At 36.8% G+C, this 18923-nt stretch overlaps 1 protein-coding gene across 5 annotated transcripts in view; it reads right to left on the reverse strand.

The window, feature by feature from the left end:
* The window catches only part of csnk1g2b (casein kinase 1, gamma 2b), a 90307-nt gene that overhangs the window by 15709 nt on the left and 55675 nt on the right, over positions 1 to 18923 (reverse strand). For all 5 annotated transcript variants that reach the window (XM_061883520.1, XM_061883517.1, XM_061883516.1 and 2 more), the window contains 3 exons: positions 7232 to 7380; positions 5342 to 5576; positions 2638 to 2723 (listed from right to left, as the gene is read on the reverse strand). In XM_061883520.1, the coding sequence (XP_061739504.1) occupies positions 2638 to 2723; positions 5342 to 5576; positions 7232 to 7330 (420 nt within the window). In that variant the 5' untranslated portion in view covers positions 7331 to 7380. The remainder of the gene's footprint in view (positions 1 to 2637; positions 2724 to 5341; positions 5577 to 7231; positions 7381 to 18923) is intronic.

Below are 18923 nucleotides of genomic sequence, written 5' to 3' on the forward strand. Positions count from 1 at the left end.
CATCCTCGGTAGGCCCACATAAGGGCAAGGAAAACTCACACCCAGTGGGACGTCGGTGACAATGATGACCCAGTGGGACGTCGGTGACAATGATGACTATGAGAACCTTGGAAAGGACGAAAGCAATGGATGTCGAGCGGGTCTAAAATGATACTGTGAAAGTTCAATCCATAGAGGATCCAACACTTTTAGATACTTGTTAAAAAAATCAATAAAATAGAAAAAGATAATGTCGCTAATTTTGAGCAATAAAATAGAACCAGAAAATGTTGCTAATTTTGTTGCAAGTCGGATACACTGTAAATAAAGCGGCAAAGTCTTACGTTTTTGGCAACGCTGATCACTTCTGAAATCAGAGTTAAACAGAGTTATGATGCTATCTACTATACAGAGTTGAAACAGCAAGTTGCATTTATAATTGATAATGTGTTTATGAGCAAGGGAATTAACAAGTCAGGAAAAATCCAATTGTGTCGGTCAAAATTGCATCGCAAACACTGCAAATGTGTGAACGCTCCAAAGCTCACTGTTTTTATGTCGGAAAAAAATCCCGGTTTTCCCACTTTACAGTAAAACACTTATTCTCTATTAAAAAGTGTTAGTACTTCCACATTTCACAACCAATTTTAAACTGTTCCAAAGTCAAAATTCTCCCTGATAAGGTCAGTCAAATTGCTACTATTCTTGCTAGCATGCTAACAGTCAACATGTGTAACGTAAAAAAATATTAGCTTGTGAGCTTTTTGGCACAATATTGCAGGTGTACACTTCAGAGTCAAATATTTTGTTACTTCACGTATGTTAACTGTTAACAAGCTGCTAACGTTACTATTATGCTACCGTTACTGTGCTATCTTTTTTATTTAATTTTGCAGGTATCCACCTCAGAATCAAATGAAGTGAATTATATTTTTATTTTATATAGCGCTTGTTTTGTTACTTCACGATTGCAAACTGTTAGCATGTTAGCTAACATTACCATGCTATCGGTTTTTTTTGCTCATTTGACAGGTATACACACCGGAGCCAAATGTTTAGTTACTTCACGTATGCGAAAATTGTAGCTTTTTAGCTAATTTTGCCGGTGCGAGTCAAGTATTTTATTTTATCACATGTTTACTTCTGGCATGCTAACCTCGATCCATCCATCCATTTCCTACCGCTTATTCCCTTTGTGGTCACGGGGGGCGCTGGTGCTTATCTCAGCTACAATCGGGCTGAAGGCATGGTTCACCCTGGACAAGTTTCCACCACATCGCAGGGCCAACACAGATAGACAGACAACATTCACACACTAGGGCCAATTTTAGTGTTGCCTATCAACCTATCCCCAGGTGCATGTCTTTGGAAGTGGGAGGAGGAAACCCTCGCATTCACGGGGAGAACATGCAAACTCCACACAGAAACATCCCGAGCCCGGGATTAAACCCAGGACTATTCATGACCTTCGTTTTGTGAGGCAGACGCACTAACCCCTCTGCCACTGTGAAGCCCGCATGCTAACGTTCGCACTTATATTAGGACGCCAGCTTTTTTTTCTTTTTTTTGCTATTTTGCAGGTGTACAGTCATATATTTTTGTTACCTGACGCTATCTGGCCAGTGTGCCAACAGTTAGTATTTCAGTTCGACTTTTCAGCATTCACAAGGAATTTCTACCGAAATAGCATTTTGTAGTTTGAGTGTGAATGTTGTCTGTGTTGGCCCTGCGATAAGGTGGCGACTTGTCCAGGGTGTACGCCGCCTTCCGCCCGAATGCAGCTGAGATAGGCTCCAGCACCCCCGCGACCCCGAACGGGACAAGCGGTAGAAAATAGATGGATGAATGGATTTTAATCTCATAAAATTGCAACTAAAAAAATAAGGCTAATGCTCCTTCGTATTGATATTTTATCACAACACCACACTAGCCATACGTAATTGTCATGGTCCATTTTAATCATCAATTATCCCCATCATTTAGGATATCATAGAAAATAGACAATCCAATTACCCGCATACACTGTCGGAGCATGTTATCAGTGTGAACACAGGATAAAGAAATATGGTTCCCTGGAATGAATTTTGTGTCCCTTATCAGCCAACTGTAACCAAGACAACATAAGCGAAGACACAGCAAGTTCCAGAACTTTGTATTGTATTGTATTCATTGTATTTTATGCTTGCTGCCATGTTGCATATTGATGAAAACTCGATTTGGCCTGAGCCATGCAGCATCCCCCACAGTCATCTATCGCTCACATCCATCTACCACAGGCTTCCTCCCACATAACAAATGTTCAGCTATTTCACTCTACTCTTATTATTTGCAAAAGGGACATTCCGTCCCTGTTGCCATTAGATAAAGCAGTCATTATTAGACAACAACCTATTCTATCAACGGAGTTTTGCCTTTGTTTTTCCAATTCAAGGCAGTAAGTGGGAGGTGAAGGTGTTTTTTGTTGTTCTCTTATGTTTCAGGTTCTAAAAATACAACAAACAAGGAGACCTTGAATGTCTCGTGTGTAAGAGGACGGTGTTGTTTTTCCAGGGTCAAGCAGATCAAGGAAGAGTTTGGCAATGGTAAACATCAAACTGAAGATCATGATGGATTGTTAAAAAAAAAAAAAAATCTGGTCTATATGAAAAAATACACTACCTTTAGGCCTTGCCAAGGAAGGCTACCTCGGAGGAAGTACATGAACATGTGACCCAGGGCCTCCAAATCATCCCGCCTACTTTGTTCTGAAATTGACAACAGGAAGAAATTCATGTAGGATCACTGAAATATTACATTTCATGTTTCATTCACCAGTACTCGGGCTGTAATGAGTCATCAGTTTGAGAGGGCAAATTAACACTTTAAAAAGAAACCATAAACCCCTTTTCCATTGCAAGAACTTTACCCTAGAAATTATATACTGTACTAAAAACTACGGCCGTAATAAAGTTCTGGGCCAATTTTATCAAATTGTTTCAGGTACAATCAAGAAGGCAGTGTTAATCTTGTCAGCAGTTTTTAATTTAGTTTTAGTCATGGTCTTTTGACGAAAACAGCTTTTAGATTTAGTCATATTTTATTCAACTCATTTGGTTAAGTTTTAGTCGACCAAAAATCTTAATTATTTGGTTAAGTTTTAGTCGACAAAAATCTTAATCTTACAATATTTTAGTAAACTAAAATGACAGTAAATTTAGACTTAAGTTATCTCCTATTTCTTCCAGGTGTACACATATTACAAGGTGGGACTTATTAAAAACAGACATACTTGTATAGCGCTTAAAGTACTTAAAGCGCTTGGACACTATTTCTACATTCACCCATTCACCCACAAAATCACACACTGATGATGGCGGAAGCTGCCAAGCAAGGCGCCAACCTGACCCATCAGGAGCATGGGTGAAGTGTCTTGCTCAAGGACACCACGGCCGTGACTAAGATGGCAGAAGCTGGGATCGAACCAGGAACCCTCAAGTTGCCTGCGCCACGCCGTCCCCAGTCCAACTTCTTGAGGTCATGAAGAAATGCATCTGATTGGCTGTCCTTCGTAACTCTCTCCTGACCCATTTCTCATGCGATGATTAAGAGCTGTGATTGGATGTATTGCAAACTTGCTCCACCCATCGACAAGACCAAATTAAATATGATTAGATTTCGTTTCAGTCTACATTTTTGTCTTGTTTTTGTTGACAAAAAGGTCAGTTAATTTCGTAATCGTCGTAGTCAAAATGCATTAGTTTTGATTTACTGTCGTCTTATTTTAGTCAATGGGAAAATAATATCTTGACAAAAATGAGTAGTTACACAATTAACACTGCTGGGAGAGTAAATTTGTTTTTTTGTTAAGTTTTTGCAACCTTTAAATATGATTTCCTTGTGGTATTATTACTCAAGCTAAGTGTTAAGCCATTGGCTTGTTAGCTAACAGGCAACAAAGCTAAATGCCTGTATAGATTAGCTGTTAGCTAACCACTAATAATGTTATAAAATCACATAAGGCGATGTACACACAGGTCTTTGAGGATGCATTTATTTTGCTTCTAGCTGTCAAATATGCAAAACACAGCTATATAGGGCTGGGCGATTATAGTAAAAATAATAATAACTGTTATTATTATTTTGATTGGTATTGTCATCACTATTAGTAACACATGAATATTTATTGTACCACCAAAACTCAACTTTAAATATAGTTTTAAAAAATGGATATTAATTAGAAACAAATAAATCAAAACAAGTAAAATACTAAGAGTACTAAAAATACATTTAACTAAATTTTTTTTTAAAACAATAAAATTCAGTTTTTCTTTTTTTTTAATCTTTTACACTCATTTTACCACCATAGAGTAAGTGCTTTATGTGTTAAATAAAATAAATCCTCGCTTAAGATAATTTTGTTAGCTCAGTCAGACAGGATGTGGCGCACCATGCTATTTTATTGTGAAAGGGGGGGAGGGTGGTCTGTGTTGTCCTCAGCTTGACGAGTAGAGGTGACTTAAGGCTTTAAAAAAGAAAAAGAGCGAGCCCCTCAAGTTGCGACTGCTGTTTGTACAATAATTGTGCATTGATGATGTTGTTGTAAAACAACACAAGAAGATGAGATCTGTTGCGGGTGTATGGATTCTTGCTCGCTTGAGATTGGTAGTTTAGTTACTGTTTCAAAGCGGTCGTCTCAACATTGTTCAGTTCAGGATGTATTTCAGGGATAAATGACCGGTCTTTCCTTCTCCTTATAATGACAGCATTTAACTCACATTTATTTCAATTTCCCTAATATTCTGCATTTAACAGCGGATTACGTTTTAATGGGCAATTATGTGATTCTGTCCGCAGTTATGTGAATGCGGAATCCACATGCCTTACTGTTTTTGTTGAGTTTAGTGATTATTGATTATGCATACTAGCACTGTATCACATTAAAAGTAGCAACCTTGGTAAGATCCCAAACTTCTAGTAGACGTGGTCTTTTTCCACTTTTTTCCACAAATGCTTCTTGTAGACCTGGTCTTTTTCCACTTTTTTCCACAAATGCTCCGGAATTTGCATGCATGTTGCGTGGCTCATTTTTTTTTTTTTTAAATGATTACATTTGCATGATCGTGAGAAGCCATAGTCGAAATCCAAATCAAAATCAAATTAATTGTCCAGTCCTAGCTAGAATGTGTCATCAACATGAATTATCACAATATAATAAGAGCATTAAAAGCTCTATCGTCGGCCACATGTATTTAAACTATATTGTATACAGTCTATAATCGCACAACCCTAGTGATACAGGGTCTAAAATGAATTCAAGACATGCTAAACTTTGATATTTCTACTAGCAAATATGTATAGAAAAGAGCCTATGTCACATTCTCACCTTTTCCCAGGTGTGTGTTGATGCTCATGTAGCGTGCCGTTCCAGTCAGACTCTTGTGCTCCCGGTAGGGGATGTGTTTTTTGGTCTCGGGGTCTATGTACTCTTTGGCCAGACCAAAGTCGATGATGTGAATGGTGTGCTGCCTCTTGCTTCCTGGCCGCCCAACTAAGAAGTTTTCTGGCTTCACATCTCTGTAAATCAGACTCTTGGTGTGGACATACTCCATCCGCGTTATCTAGAAGAGAAGATATGTGATGAGTAATGTGTTTTTAGTGCAAAAAAAAGTGGATATTTTAATAAATCATTGTTTATTATGCCATGCTGTCAAATTATATATATTTTTAAATAACAGTAATTCATTTTTTTAAATTGTGATTAATCATTATTAATCACAGTATATAACTTGCTTGCATAATTTAAATTAGCTTTATAGAAGACCCCAAAATTTTATTGTCAAAATGTTATACAAAAACTTTTTTAATGTTGTACTAAATTAGCGTATTTTTCGAACTATAAGTCGCAGTTTTTTTCATATACTCCGGAGCGTCTTATGTGTGAAATTATTAACACATTACCGTAAAATATCAAATAATATTATATCTCATTCGCGGAAGAGACGAAGAAAATGTCAGCAATCGACACATACACGTCAGCCAATAAGAATTCGGCGGGGGAGGGTCATGGCAGAAGTGCATTGTGGGTCCTGGAATGCTAACTGCTATAGGCTACTGCCGTAGCTATTAAAGTGGATCATTTCATCGTTGGCGGTAACTTATAAAAACTGAGAAGGGCTGAACAAAAATGGCACCGAAAAGGAAATCATGTACTGCAGATTACAAGCTGGACGTAGTGAAATATGCAGCAGAAAACGACAAGAGGAAGCGGCGCATATCTGTGAAGTTGGCAGAGTTGTTTAGAAGCGACATTGAGGAAGAAGATTTCTTTGGATTTATCGATTAGGAGTGACAGATTGTTTGGTAAACGTATAGCATGTTCTATATGTTATAGTTATTTGAATGACTCTTACCATAATATGTTACGTTAACATACCAGGCACGTTCTCAGTTGGTTATTTATGCGTCATGTAACGTACACTTATTCAGCCTGTTGTTCACTATTCTTTATTTATTTTAAATTGCCTTTCAAATGTCTATTCCTGGTGTTGGATTTTATCAAATAAATTTCCCCCAAAAATGCGACTGATACTCCAGTGCGACTTATATATGTTTTTTTTTCCTTCTTTATTATGCATTTTCGGCCGATGCGATTTATACTCCGGAGCGACTTATAATCCGAAAAATGCGGTAATATACATATTTTGGAGCTAAATTAGACACAGAGCACACCAGTTGGAGTCACCTCACTTAACTTTGCACTCAGCTGATCACTGTAAACTGTAAACATCCACGGTTTAAGTATACTAACACATGGGGTCAAAACAAAATAGACGATTACTCTGCATTGATACATGATTAATGAGATCGTGTTGTTTGATTAATCACTTGCGTTACCTCGCTAAATTTGACAGCTTTAATATTATTAAAGATATTCGTATTGTTTTTTTACCTATATTATTGATTGTTATAATTATTAAAAATGTTTTATAATAGGTATCAGTCATGGTTTACATATATTTTCTGTTTTGGGAAAAGCACAGACAGAGGGGGCTCAATACATTTTCGAAAGTAAATGAAGCCCAAATATGCAAATTTACGTCAAAGAAAAAAATAGCAAAATCTAATTTTATATTACAAGCATCTAAACTGAAAATGTGAATAAATGCAGAAATTTTAACCCTACCAGAAAGATATTCTGCAAGAATGTGTTTGGTTTTTCATTGCCACAAAATGATCCCGCCCCGCCCCACAGCACACATCACCCAGGCTTTACCAGCTGTATGGCTATCATCAGGACGGTCTTGAGGGAGAAGGTGCGGTCACAGAGATCAAACAAGTCCTCTAGACTGGGCCCCAGCAGCTCCAACACCATAGCGTTGTATTTCCCGCAAGGACCGAAGTAGTACACCTGTGGAATTCCCTCTGTGGAAAGAGACACAAACGTGGCAAATGTCATTTTAAAATTCATTTTATCAAAGCTGTGAGAACATATTTGACTACCAATGAAATAAATATGTTTAAAATCTGGACAACACTCAAAAAGCATATTAAAATGTGATGTTTTGAAACTGCTCGTGAACACAAACACTTTTAAAGATCATTGATTTCAATAAGATAAAAATGCAGAGCAAATAAGTACTCTTTATACTGGGTCAAGGTAGCATGTGTGTAATGTGTGTCGGGCTGCAGCTATCCAATACTTTCGTAATCGAGTAATCAATGGAATAGTTTATTCTATTCAGAGTATTTGGACAAAACACACTTTAAAAAACACCCTCTTTTTATTTTAGGGAAAATAGTTGAAATAACCAACACATGTTCCAAAGGCCTTGACCTTTTAAAATGTTTGCGTCTGCGTAATCAAAGTTTCGGGCACTCTATCCGGTGTGGATTTTATCCATTCTTATTAGTTAGACTCATTAAACCATTTATCAAATCAACACAATATAATTCAAAACTTTTTTCTAGTCTAATGGATTAATTGCTGCAGCCTAAGTGGTGTGGTTTGTATACATTTAAATAGTACAAATTGTTTAATATGCTTTGCCTTTTGGGGTGTCCAATTACTCCATGTGACAAGCGTAACTAGGGCTGCAACGAATAATGGTTAAATCAAAAAAAAAACAACCTTTGGTTCATATATTGTCGCTTCAGTTATTTGCTTTAAGAGTAGGGGTGTAACAGTACGTGTATTTGTATTGAACAGTTTCGGTACGGGGGTTTCGGTTCGATACGAGTTTGCATAATAAAGTCTTAACAAGCTGCTCTGCTTTCTGCCTCTGTCTGAGCAGTGAGCACCCAGCATTGTCCCGCCCACACAACCATCTGATTGGTTACATACAAAGCCAATCAGCAGTGCGTATTCAGAGCGATGTAACAGCCAATCAGCAGTGCGTATTCAGAGCAATGTAACAGCCAATCAGCAGTACAAATTCAGAACGCATGTTGTAAATGCTTCATTGTCGAGCAGACGTGTTTAGCAGCGGAGATCGTAGAGTCCCCAAATTATAAAATAACACTTTCCGGTCAAAACTATTACAAACATCACTATGAGCCCGTTGACATTTTAGAAACTTAAACTGCAGTTCAGCTCACTCACAGTTCTGGCTTGAGGTGATGTGCAGGCTAATTAGCTATTAGCGTTACGTTAGCTCATTTTGCTGTGTGCGCGCGTGTGTGTGTGTGTGTGTGTGTGTGTGTGTGTGTGTGTGTGTGTGTGTGTGTGTGTGTGCGTGTGTTAGGGGCAGCAAAGCCCTGTCAGTCTGTCATCTCACATGAATTAACATGAACTCCATAGATTTCAGGGATGAATAGTCTCTCCTATTGCTATTGTACTATTTTTCAGCTATAGTTACATTAATCATACGTAATGTAGCAGCCTAGTTTTGAATGGCAGGGTGCCTGCCATCACATGTTGACAAAAATATAACATTTACATTATAAAAGTCAACTACAGGCTTCCCAAATGCTGTAATAAATCAAGCATGATTAGTTGACTTGAAACTGTTTAATGTTGCACTTTTTATATGTAGAAGAAAGGTTTTGTCATTTTATTTAATCAAAGAAACAACTTGAGACAGTTTAATGTGGATTAACGTGGGCAGAATTATTATAGTGTTCCCAATGTTAAAAGGATAAAGCTATTGTTTACAAATTTGGTACATAAATAACCAAAAAAATTATATTTGTTTGTTTTCTTACTGTACCGAAAATGAACCGAACCGTGACCTCTAAACCGAGGTACGTACCGAACCGAAATTGTTGTGTACCATTACACCCCTATTTAAGAGTGTAACTAATACAAAATTTATATAAAAGTTTAATGAGAATTTATCAAATCCAGACCACATATAGTTTGCGAACGACGCTGCAATATGATCTGTGCAAGTAAATTTTTAGAAACATTCTTTTATTAATGCACACATGTTAAAGGGGTAATTTCAATTGAAAAAAAAAATAAAGTTTTGACGAGCAGATAAGGGAATAAGCGGTAGAAAATGGATGGATGGATAAATAATTTATAATGTCAACTATTTTTTCACTAAAATACGCATGGAGGCTATTAGATATGTTTTACTAAATTATAAACAACCTACCATAAACAACATAAGTTATGCAGCAAATGAATTAAAATCTTCATTTCAAATATAATTTCTTTAATTGAAGATTGGATTTAACGTAAACCCAGACTGTCAGTCATGGTATTGTGGAATGGGTAAATGGTCTCTATATAGGTAAATTATTTTTTTCCCAAAAACTATAATCTGAATTTGTTCATTTTCCTTAGTTTTATAGTTAATGTTCCTGTGATATTTTATATTAATACCAACCAGCTACAAAAAAAATCAAGGTTTTTAGCGGAGGTTGCAGTTATATATTCCAAACCACAAAATAAAACTATAAACATTTTTGTTTGTGGGGGTAAATACAACTGCTGAAATAACATAGCTTTGTTTGCTTGTTATTGTTTTCATATCTTCAACAGACATACTAGCATGTCACAGAAAAAATACAGCAGTACAAAGTTGATTTACTTTTGGTTTAATGCAATTTCTGCTGATAATATGGGGAAAGTCTCCTAAGAAGCGATCAACAGCCGTTGTTAATATACAACTATCTAAAGCTCTGATATCTGAGGTATTATTTCCCTAATTGACTCCCTCCCACATTGAGGTGAAGTATCTGTACTTTGAAGAATGTGGATGGTTCAACTGTCTATCAGTGTTTAGCTGGCTGTCAACTAATTACCATTCAAACACAACACCAAAAGAAAATAGAAAAGAAAGGATGCTAAGGAGACACAGACAACACTTTATATCAGTCATACCAAAATTTGCAATCGTTCAGGTATCCATAAGATTTACAGTAATGTGAGTCAGTGTTTGAATTTAAAACAGCCTACCACAAAACCCACAAACCATGACATATTGCATAAATGATTAAACAGCACTCATGTGTTGCACGAATTAAGAGATTAAAACCGTTAAGCCCTGCTTTTCAACAAGCAATTTGGTCCAGTGGCATAGACAATTTTTGGCCCTATTTTTTCAAATCTTGTAAGGGGAGATGAGAAAAACAATCCGTACATTCTATTGCAACTGTGGCACACGACCTAAGGGGCGGAGTTGCACCAGCAACGCCTGTAGATTGGTTAACAGTGTGTTTAGACTTTTGTAAAATGAGGGAGATCAAATTAGCCACAGAGGAGAAAGGCTTGATTGTCCCCAATTGTTGCTTTTTATTTACCAAATTTCCTCTTCTGTGTTGGAGTTACTGGCGGGTTACATACACACTGCAGTATAACAGGGTTGATGTTAGGGAAGTGCCCAACGATCAGTATCGGCTGAATTTGGTGAAGAACTATGTGATCAGCATTGCCGATTAATGCGTTTCACGGCCTTTCACAAACATTGATCCCCTCCGGTTGACACGGTATTTATGGCCGAAAAGCTAACAGCTGATTATGTGTCGCCATACACAGTGTGGAGCCGCTTCTTTAAGATAACAATAAGCACTTCCATTTCAGCAAATAAATTGCAATTCTTTGTATCTTAAGTATCATTATCAAGTCCATTATCAATAGATAACAAGGCTGAACAACTTAAAGTAGAGTTAAAGTACCAATTATTGTCACACACACACTAGGTGTGGTGAAATTTGTCATCTGCATTTGACCCATCCCCTTGTTCCACCCCCTGGGAGGTGAGGGGAGCAGTGAACAGCAGCCGTGGTGGTCACGCCCGGGAATCATTTTGGTGATTTAACCCCAATTCCAACCCTTGATACGAGTGCCACAGCACGGCGGCAATGAGTCCCATTTTTATAGTCTTTGGTATGACTCGGCTGGGGTTTCAACTCACAACCTACTGATCTTAGGGCGGACACTCTAACCACAAGGCCCACGAGAAAGAGAATCAGATACTAGTTTAAATATTGTGTTGATAGTCAGTCAATGGCACTCACAATAAACAAATTGAAAAATTTAAGGTAGATACTAGTGATTTGGTATCAGCCGATGTCACTCTTCGAACTGAATCGGAATTGTCAGTATAAATGCCTGATCAGAACATTCCTAGTTGATATACCTGTATGTTTAAAAAATATACGGACAGAGTTTTGAGTCATTCATATTGCCTGGAAACAAATATGTTTTCAAAACGATGGTATTCTTTACTTAGGCCCCCAACCAACAGTACCGATCCATGAACAGGACTGAACCAGGCTGCGAAAAAAACTGTAATGAGCAAAAAAAAAAAAAACAATTACGGTAGACAATCAAGTCATTTTTTTTTTAATTGTGCAAGTAACCAAATTGAATGTAATGTAAAAGCACATCATTTAAAAAAAAATTATGCTCTTTATTTTGTCCGAAAAATTACAGACAGACAGACAGACAGACAGACAGACAGATAGATAGAAAAAAAAACTTTGGCCTTTCACATTCATGCTGATGAGCCAACGTTTTGCGCAAGAGAAGTTAGTGGTTTCATCTTTTTGGATAATTCGGATCAACTACAGAAATTTCTTCAACAGCATTGAAGACAACATTCTCGATTCCTCTCTTGAGAACCGGAAAAAGACAGGAGTTCGAAAATGAACAAACACTGAAGATGAAATCATCTTTACTACAATAAAATAAAAGACAACTAAAAAAAAAAAAGTTACCAAACCAACAATATTAATTCTACAGTGATAACATAGGTTATGCCAAATTCAACAATATTATATATTTTATTCACGGATCATCAATACATTTTTGCATAATCTATATCAGTGGTTCTCAAATGGGGGTACGCGTACCCCTGGGGGTACTTGAAGGTATGCCAAGGGGTATGTGAGCTTTTTAGAGAAATAATCTAAAAATAGCAGAAATTCAAAAATCCCTTATAAATATATTTATTGAATATCATTTCAATAAAATATGAATGTAAGTTCATAAACTGTGAAAAAAAATACAACAATGCAATATTCAGTGTTGACAGCTAGATTTTTTGTGGACATGTTCCATAAATATCGATGTTAAAGATTTCTTTTTTTGTGAAGGAATGTTTAGAATTAAGTTCATGAATCCGCATGGATCTCTATTACAATCCCCAAAGAGGGCACTTTAAGTTGATGACTTAATCACTTGTTTATTTTTGAACAAGTTTTTAGTTTTTTTTATTATCTTTTTTTCCAAATAGTTCAAGAAAGACCACTAAGAATGAGAAATATTTTCCACTGGTTTACAATTTAATGAATCATAAACTGATGCTGTATTTTACTTCTTAATCTCTTTTTTTCAACCAAAAATGATTTGCTCTGATTAGGGGGTACTTGAATTAAAAAAATGTTCACAGGGGGTACCCATCCATTTTATACTGCTTATTCCCTTTGGGGTCACGGGAAGCGCTGGTGCCTATCTCAGCTACAATCGGGCGGAAGGTGGCGTACACCCTGGACAAGTCGCCATCTCATCGCAGAGCCAACACAGATAGACAGACAACATTCACACTCACATTGACACACTAGGGCCAATTTAGTGTTGCCAATCAACCTATCCCCAGGTGCATGTCTTTGGAAGTGGGAGGAAGCCGGAGTACCCGGAGGGAACCCATGCATTCACGGGGAGGACATGCAAACTCCACACAGAAAGATCCCGAGCCCGGGATTGAACCCCAGACTACTCAGGACCTTCGTATTGTGAGGTAGACGCACTAACCCCTCTTCCACCGTGAAGCCCCCACAGGGGGTACATCACTGAAAAAAGGTTGAGAACCACTGATCTATATAACTGTCATTTTATGATAAAAAAAAATACATTATATTTCAGTAATCAGTTATTTGCAATGTCTTTGCTTGTTTTGCTCCGACTTTAAGAGTTTATATTTATTATTGACAAACTACTTAAAAAAATTACTATTCTAAATTTTACTTTTGTTATTCCTATTTTTCAACTTTTCTATCGCTTCCTTTTCCCTAACAATGCACAAGTATCATTATTTGTACTCCTATTTGCTTATTGAGATTTGCTCATTTGATAGATGAAAAACATATGCTTCTCGCTACTCTTTTTCAAACATGCTCGATTGTGCAAATGCAACCATGTGAAGTTCCTTTATGTAACTTGTTGAGCTTGTCCAAAACAAATAAACCATACCATATTCCCCAGTTTTGGTATGGTAAAATTATTCTCTGCATTTGACCCATCGCCCTTGATCACCCCCTGAGAGATGAGGTGAGCAGTGAGCATCAGCAGTGGCCGTGCCCGGGAATAATTTTTGGTGACACTCTAACCACTAGACCACTGAGTAGCTGAATATTGTATCAAACTCCAGGCTCATAACAAACGGGACTCATTTTGTGGTTTTAACATATAAGCAATAACTTGTAGTCCTCTGAATAATGCTGGTTGAGGTAGTGACACAATTCATGGTTAAACGATTAAATATTTGGGATTTATTTTTCTTTTAATACAGATTTAGCGATACAGGAAAGTAACACTTTACTTTCCAGGTAATACATGTGCTGGTATACCAATCATGCTCCACAAAACATTGACTTTTATTGGTTTTAAAATTGGGATTGACATTTGAACTAAATTCCAACATTCATAAAGAGCAGCTGTATTACATTGTGGTAATAAAATGAGAAGCAACAGTTAAAAATACAGCAAAACAACATAATGACAAGAAAAATATTATTGTTCTTAAATATGTGTATACTTTTGTTTTTGCCTTAAAAAAAGTACATGCGTCAAATTTAATTATGCAATTTTTTCTGTTATTTGGACGCCCTGGCCACACCACCAACACACCCCTGGTCACGCCCCAATTGCCACAAATTGATATTCTGTTTGTGGAAAAAACTGAACTATTATAAAAAAAAGAAAATATTGCTGTATTAGTGTTTGTGTTGTAGGTGACAGACCAAGTGGTTGTCAATGTTGTATCAAACGTACATTGTAAATACTGAAATTTTTACATATTCAGAACATGATAAGGGCCAGTAGAAAACAGCACTTTATACATCCCTGGGTTAAAGATTTACCTAAATATCACAATTTTTTACATGACAACTTCTTCATGCCAGTGACATACTGTAAAACACATTGCATCATGGTACAGAATAAAGTTTTTCCCAAGCCTGCTGAACTTTAAGTCTTTAGCATTTTCCAGTTAATGAGTCCATGATACAGTGCATCCGGAAAGTATTCACAGCACTTCCCTTTTTCCACATTTTGTAATGTTCCAGCTTTATTTCAAATATAATAAAATCATTTTTTTCCTGAAATTCCTACACACAATACCCCAGAATGACAATGTGTAAATGTTTTTTTTTTTTATTTCGCAAATGTATTAAAAACTAAAAAATCACATTGGTAAAGAAAATATTCACACCTCTTTAAATGTTTCACTCTTTGTTTCATTGCAGCCCATTCCTCTTTGCAGCACCTCTCAAACTCCATGAGATTGGATGGGAAACGTTTGTTTTAATCCGGTATCTCTTTGTATATATTGCTGCATTCATATTTCCCTCTATCCTGACCAGTCTCCTAGTTCCTGCTGCTGAAAACCAACACCACAGCATGATGCTGCTACCACCATGCTTAACTATAGGGATTGTATTGGCCTGGTGATGATGAGCAGTGCCTGGTTTACGCCAAACTCCCTGGCATTCACACCAAAGAAGTGAAGTTAAGAACATTTTATTTATATAGCACGTTTCTCTAGAGATTCAAAGCGTTTCACATAGTGAAACGCAATATCTAGAATTTTAAGCTACATTTAAACCAGTTTGGGTGGCATAGGGAGCAGGTGGGTCATGTGTCTTGCCCAAAGACACAACGACATTGACTCGAATAGCGATAGCGGATATCGAACCTAGAACCCTTAAGTTGCTGGCACGGCCGCTCTACCAACCGAGCCACAGTTCAATCTGCCAAAGGTGAATCAACAAGGTATTGAGCAAAACCTGTGAATACTTATGTACAAGGGATTTATTTAAAATGTTTATTTATATTAAATTAAACCTTTTCACATTGTCATTAGATGGTTTGTCATTGTCATTAGTTTTTTGTGGAATTTTGAAGAAAAAAACTAATTTATTCCATTTTGGAATAAGGCTGCAACATAACACAATGTGGAAAAAGTGAAGCGCTGTGAATACTTTCTGGATGCACTGTACATGAGGCAATGATCAGAGGTCAGTGGGAGGCTGAATCATCGAAGCTTGGTCCAAATCTAGAGGGCATTCAAAGCGCAGTCATCACAAAAAGAGTACACCCTGAACTGGTCAATGTTAGGAACTAAATGGTTACCATGAATTAATTAACGTGGAATTAAACAAGTTGAAAAACTTATTCGGGTGTTACCATTCAGTGGTCAATTGTACGGAATATGTACTGAACTGTGCAATCTATCAATCAATCAATCAATCAATCAATTTTCTACAACATTAACATTTCATTGATTAGTGAAAAAACCCTGGAGCAAGTTCTTTCTTAAAGTTGCTGTATGTCACCAGCTTATAATCACAATTGTGAATCAGTTCAAAGGCTTCACAAAAATAAATCAAATTAAGACACTTCTGCATTTATTTATCACAAATGTGGATACATTAATAGATATTGTATTTCAAGAATGGACTGGGTCCATGCCAAGCCAATTGTCATTGGTGTTCAGGTACGATAACAATTAAACATACTGTATCCGCTGCAGCCCTTATCAGGCTGCATCAAGGCAGCAAAAGACAATGTTGCCATAGAGTCAAATGTCAAAGTTCAGGGTCCTAAACGAGAGGGATAGAGAAAAAAGGAGTTGGTTGAAGTAAAGCAGACACGAAGGCAGGATTCAAGTGAATGCATATTAAACATTTAGACGATGGAGGGAGGAAGAGGACGAGGAGGATAAGTGACTTCCATTAGGCCCAATACTCTGGAGATGTCCTCTCTAGACTGAAATAAGATCAATGTCCTGGCTTGTGCATACTGAGGCCAGAGATGCAAAATGCTACATAACTCATGAAGGAAACAAATCATCAAAATGTGATAAAACACAGCTTTACTAACTTATTTTACTATTTGCAGCTTTAAACATGTGCTATACACTGAATAAATGCTACAGTAGCTGCAAGTACAAGTACAACACTGCAATGTATTTGTGGCCTAAAGTCAGACTCTGACCTAACAAAGGTAGGCTAATCTGCAAAAATGACTCATATATATATATATATATATATATATATATATATATATATATATATATATATATATATATATATATACACATACACTAGGGGTGTAACGGTACACAAAAATTTCGGTTCGGTACGTACCTCGGTTTAGAGGTCACGGTTCGATTAATTTTCGGTACAGTAAGAAAACAAAACATAAATTTTTTGGTTATTTGTTTACCAAATTTGTAAACAATGGCATAACATACATATACACACAGGGTCCATTGCCAGGGTTAATATATATATATATATATATATATATATATATATATATATATATATATATATATATGTATGTATTATATAGAACATGTATAAAATAAGATAAATAAGTTAAGGCTCAGAATGGTTTCTTAACAAAACCTTTCCACATATAAAGTGTTTTTTTTGATTGATTGAGACTTTTGTTAGTAGATTGCACAGTACAGTACATACAATTGACCACTAAATGCTAACACCCAAATAAGTTTTTCAACTTGTTTAAGTCGGGGTCCACGTTAATCAACACCGCCTGCCGTTTTTTGTAGATATGTTCCATAAATATTGATGTTAAAGATTTCTTTTTTTGTGAAGAAATGTTTAGAATGAAGTTCATGAATCCAGATGGATCTCTATTTCAATCCCGAAAGAGGGCACTTTAAGTTGATAATTACTTTTATGTGTAGAAATCTTTATTTATAATTGAATCACTTGTTTATTTTTCAACAAGTTTTTAGTTATTTGTATATCTTTCTTTCCAAATAGTTCAAGAAAGACAACTACAAATGAGCAATATTTTGCACTGTTATACAATTTAATAAATCAGAAACTGATGACATAGTGCTGCATTTTACTTCTTAATCTCTTTTTTTCAACCAAAAATGCTTTGCTCTGATTAGGGGGTACTTGAATTAAAAAAATGTTCGCAGGGGGTACATCACTGAAAAAAGGTTGAGAACCACTGTGTTATGAGAGTAGCGTATATGTGTGTGTGTGTGGCCCTTTATTATGTGACAGCATATGACGTCAGTGAGTGTGTGAGCGAGTGAGGTGAGGGACCTTAGCGCGAGTGCGGCTGGTGTTTTGTTGGATTGGCTGTGTGCAAGACCTCAGTAAAGCCACGGTTGCAACTAATAGCCGGACTCTTCATTTACCCTGGAGTCCGGAGCTGTGGGTCTGAGACCCACTGCCGGGTAGAGTGAAGGGTTGTGCACGCAAGAGAGACACTATGGGAGCCGGAAGCAGGAAAGGTGCAACACATGTTTGACGTGTTATCAGAAGCAGCTGCTGAACAATCTTGGCAAACCTCTGTCCTCCATTGTTGTATCACGCAGCCAAAGTGTTCCCAAACGGGAGAACTTAACGAGGCAGGAGGGTCTTCCAGCTCCGGCTTTAACATGTTGTCCTAGCCTGCTAGCTGCTAGCATGTCTACTCGTTCGGTACACCTCCGAACCGAAACCCCGTACCGAAACGGTTCAATACAAATACACGTACCGTTACACCCCTAATATATACACACACACACACACACACACACACACACACACACACACACACACACACACATTTTAGGAACATTCTACTTCTTTTTTTTTTTTTTTTTACCTTTTATTAATCGTAAAATGCTATAAAGAGCATTTTTTAGGAACTGTCTTAATTTACTGGCATGCTTTTATTTTGAAGGCCTAACTTTACGGGCCACAGGATGTGTTATGCCGATGTTTACCAAGTAGAGTTGCAACGATTGATCAATATTGCCGACAAAAATCCACAGTATAATTTGTCGCTGACAAACTAGTTTGCTTTAGCGCTATGGGTGACCAGCTGCAATGAAAAAAAAAAAAAAGCTTTGTCCTTTTTGTGTATATACCTGTGTGCATATTTCTAAGCACAAAATCATCAAAAAACACTATTTTCTTTTAGAGGAAGCTGGATAGCTTTGGTGTTGTTTTTATTGCTGCTATTTTGACTGTCCTTTGTTTACATACAAATTGATATTATCAGCACTTTGCTAGTCTGCTGTAAAATGGAAACACATTTGATGGAGTTATTGTTTTTGTAACAGCCTAATGAGCTGTACAATTACAGAATAAATAATGTTTCTGAATGAAGCAGTCATCTTTATTGATGGTTACCACATGCCTAAAAATATCCCAAGCCAAATTTAAAAGCAAATGGCTAAATTAGAGTTAAAATGTGATTAGTCGACCAATAGTTACGACAGTTGATGACGAGTCAACTTTCAAAATAGTAGTTAGTGGCAGCCTTA

Source organism: Nerophis ophidion, linkage group LG22 (genome assembly GCF_033978795.1).
Source record: "Nerophis ophidion isolate RoL-2023_Sa linkage group LG22, RoL_Noph_v1.0, whole genome shotgun sequence".
Lineage (NCBI taxonomy): Eukaryota > Metazoa > Chordata > Actinopteri > Syngnathiformes > Syngnathidae > Nerophis > Nerophis ophidion.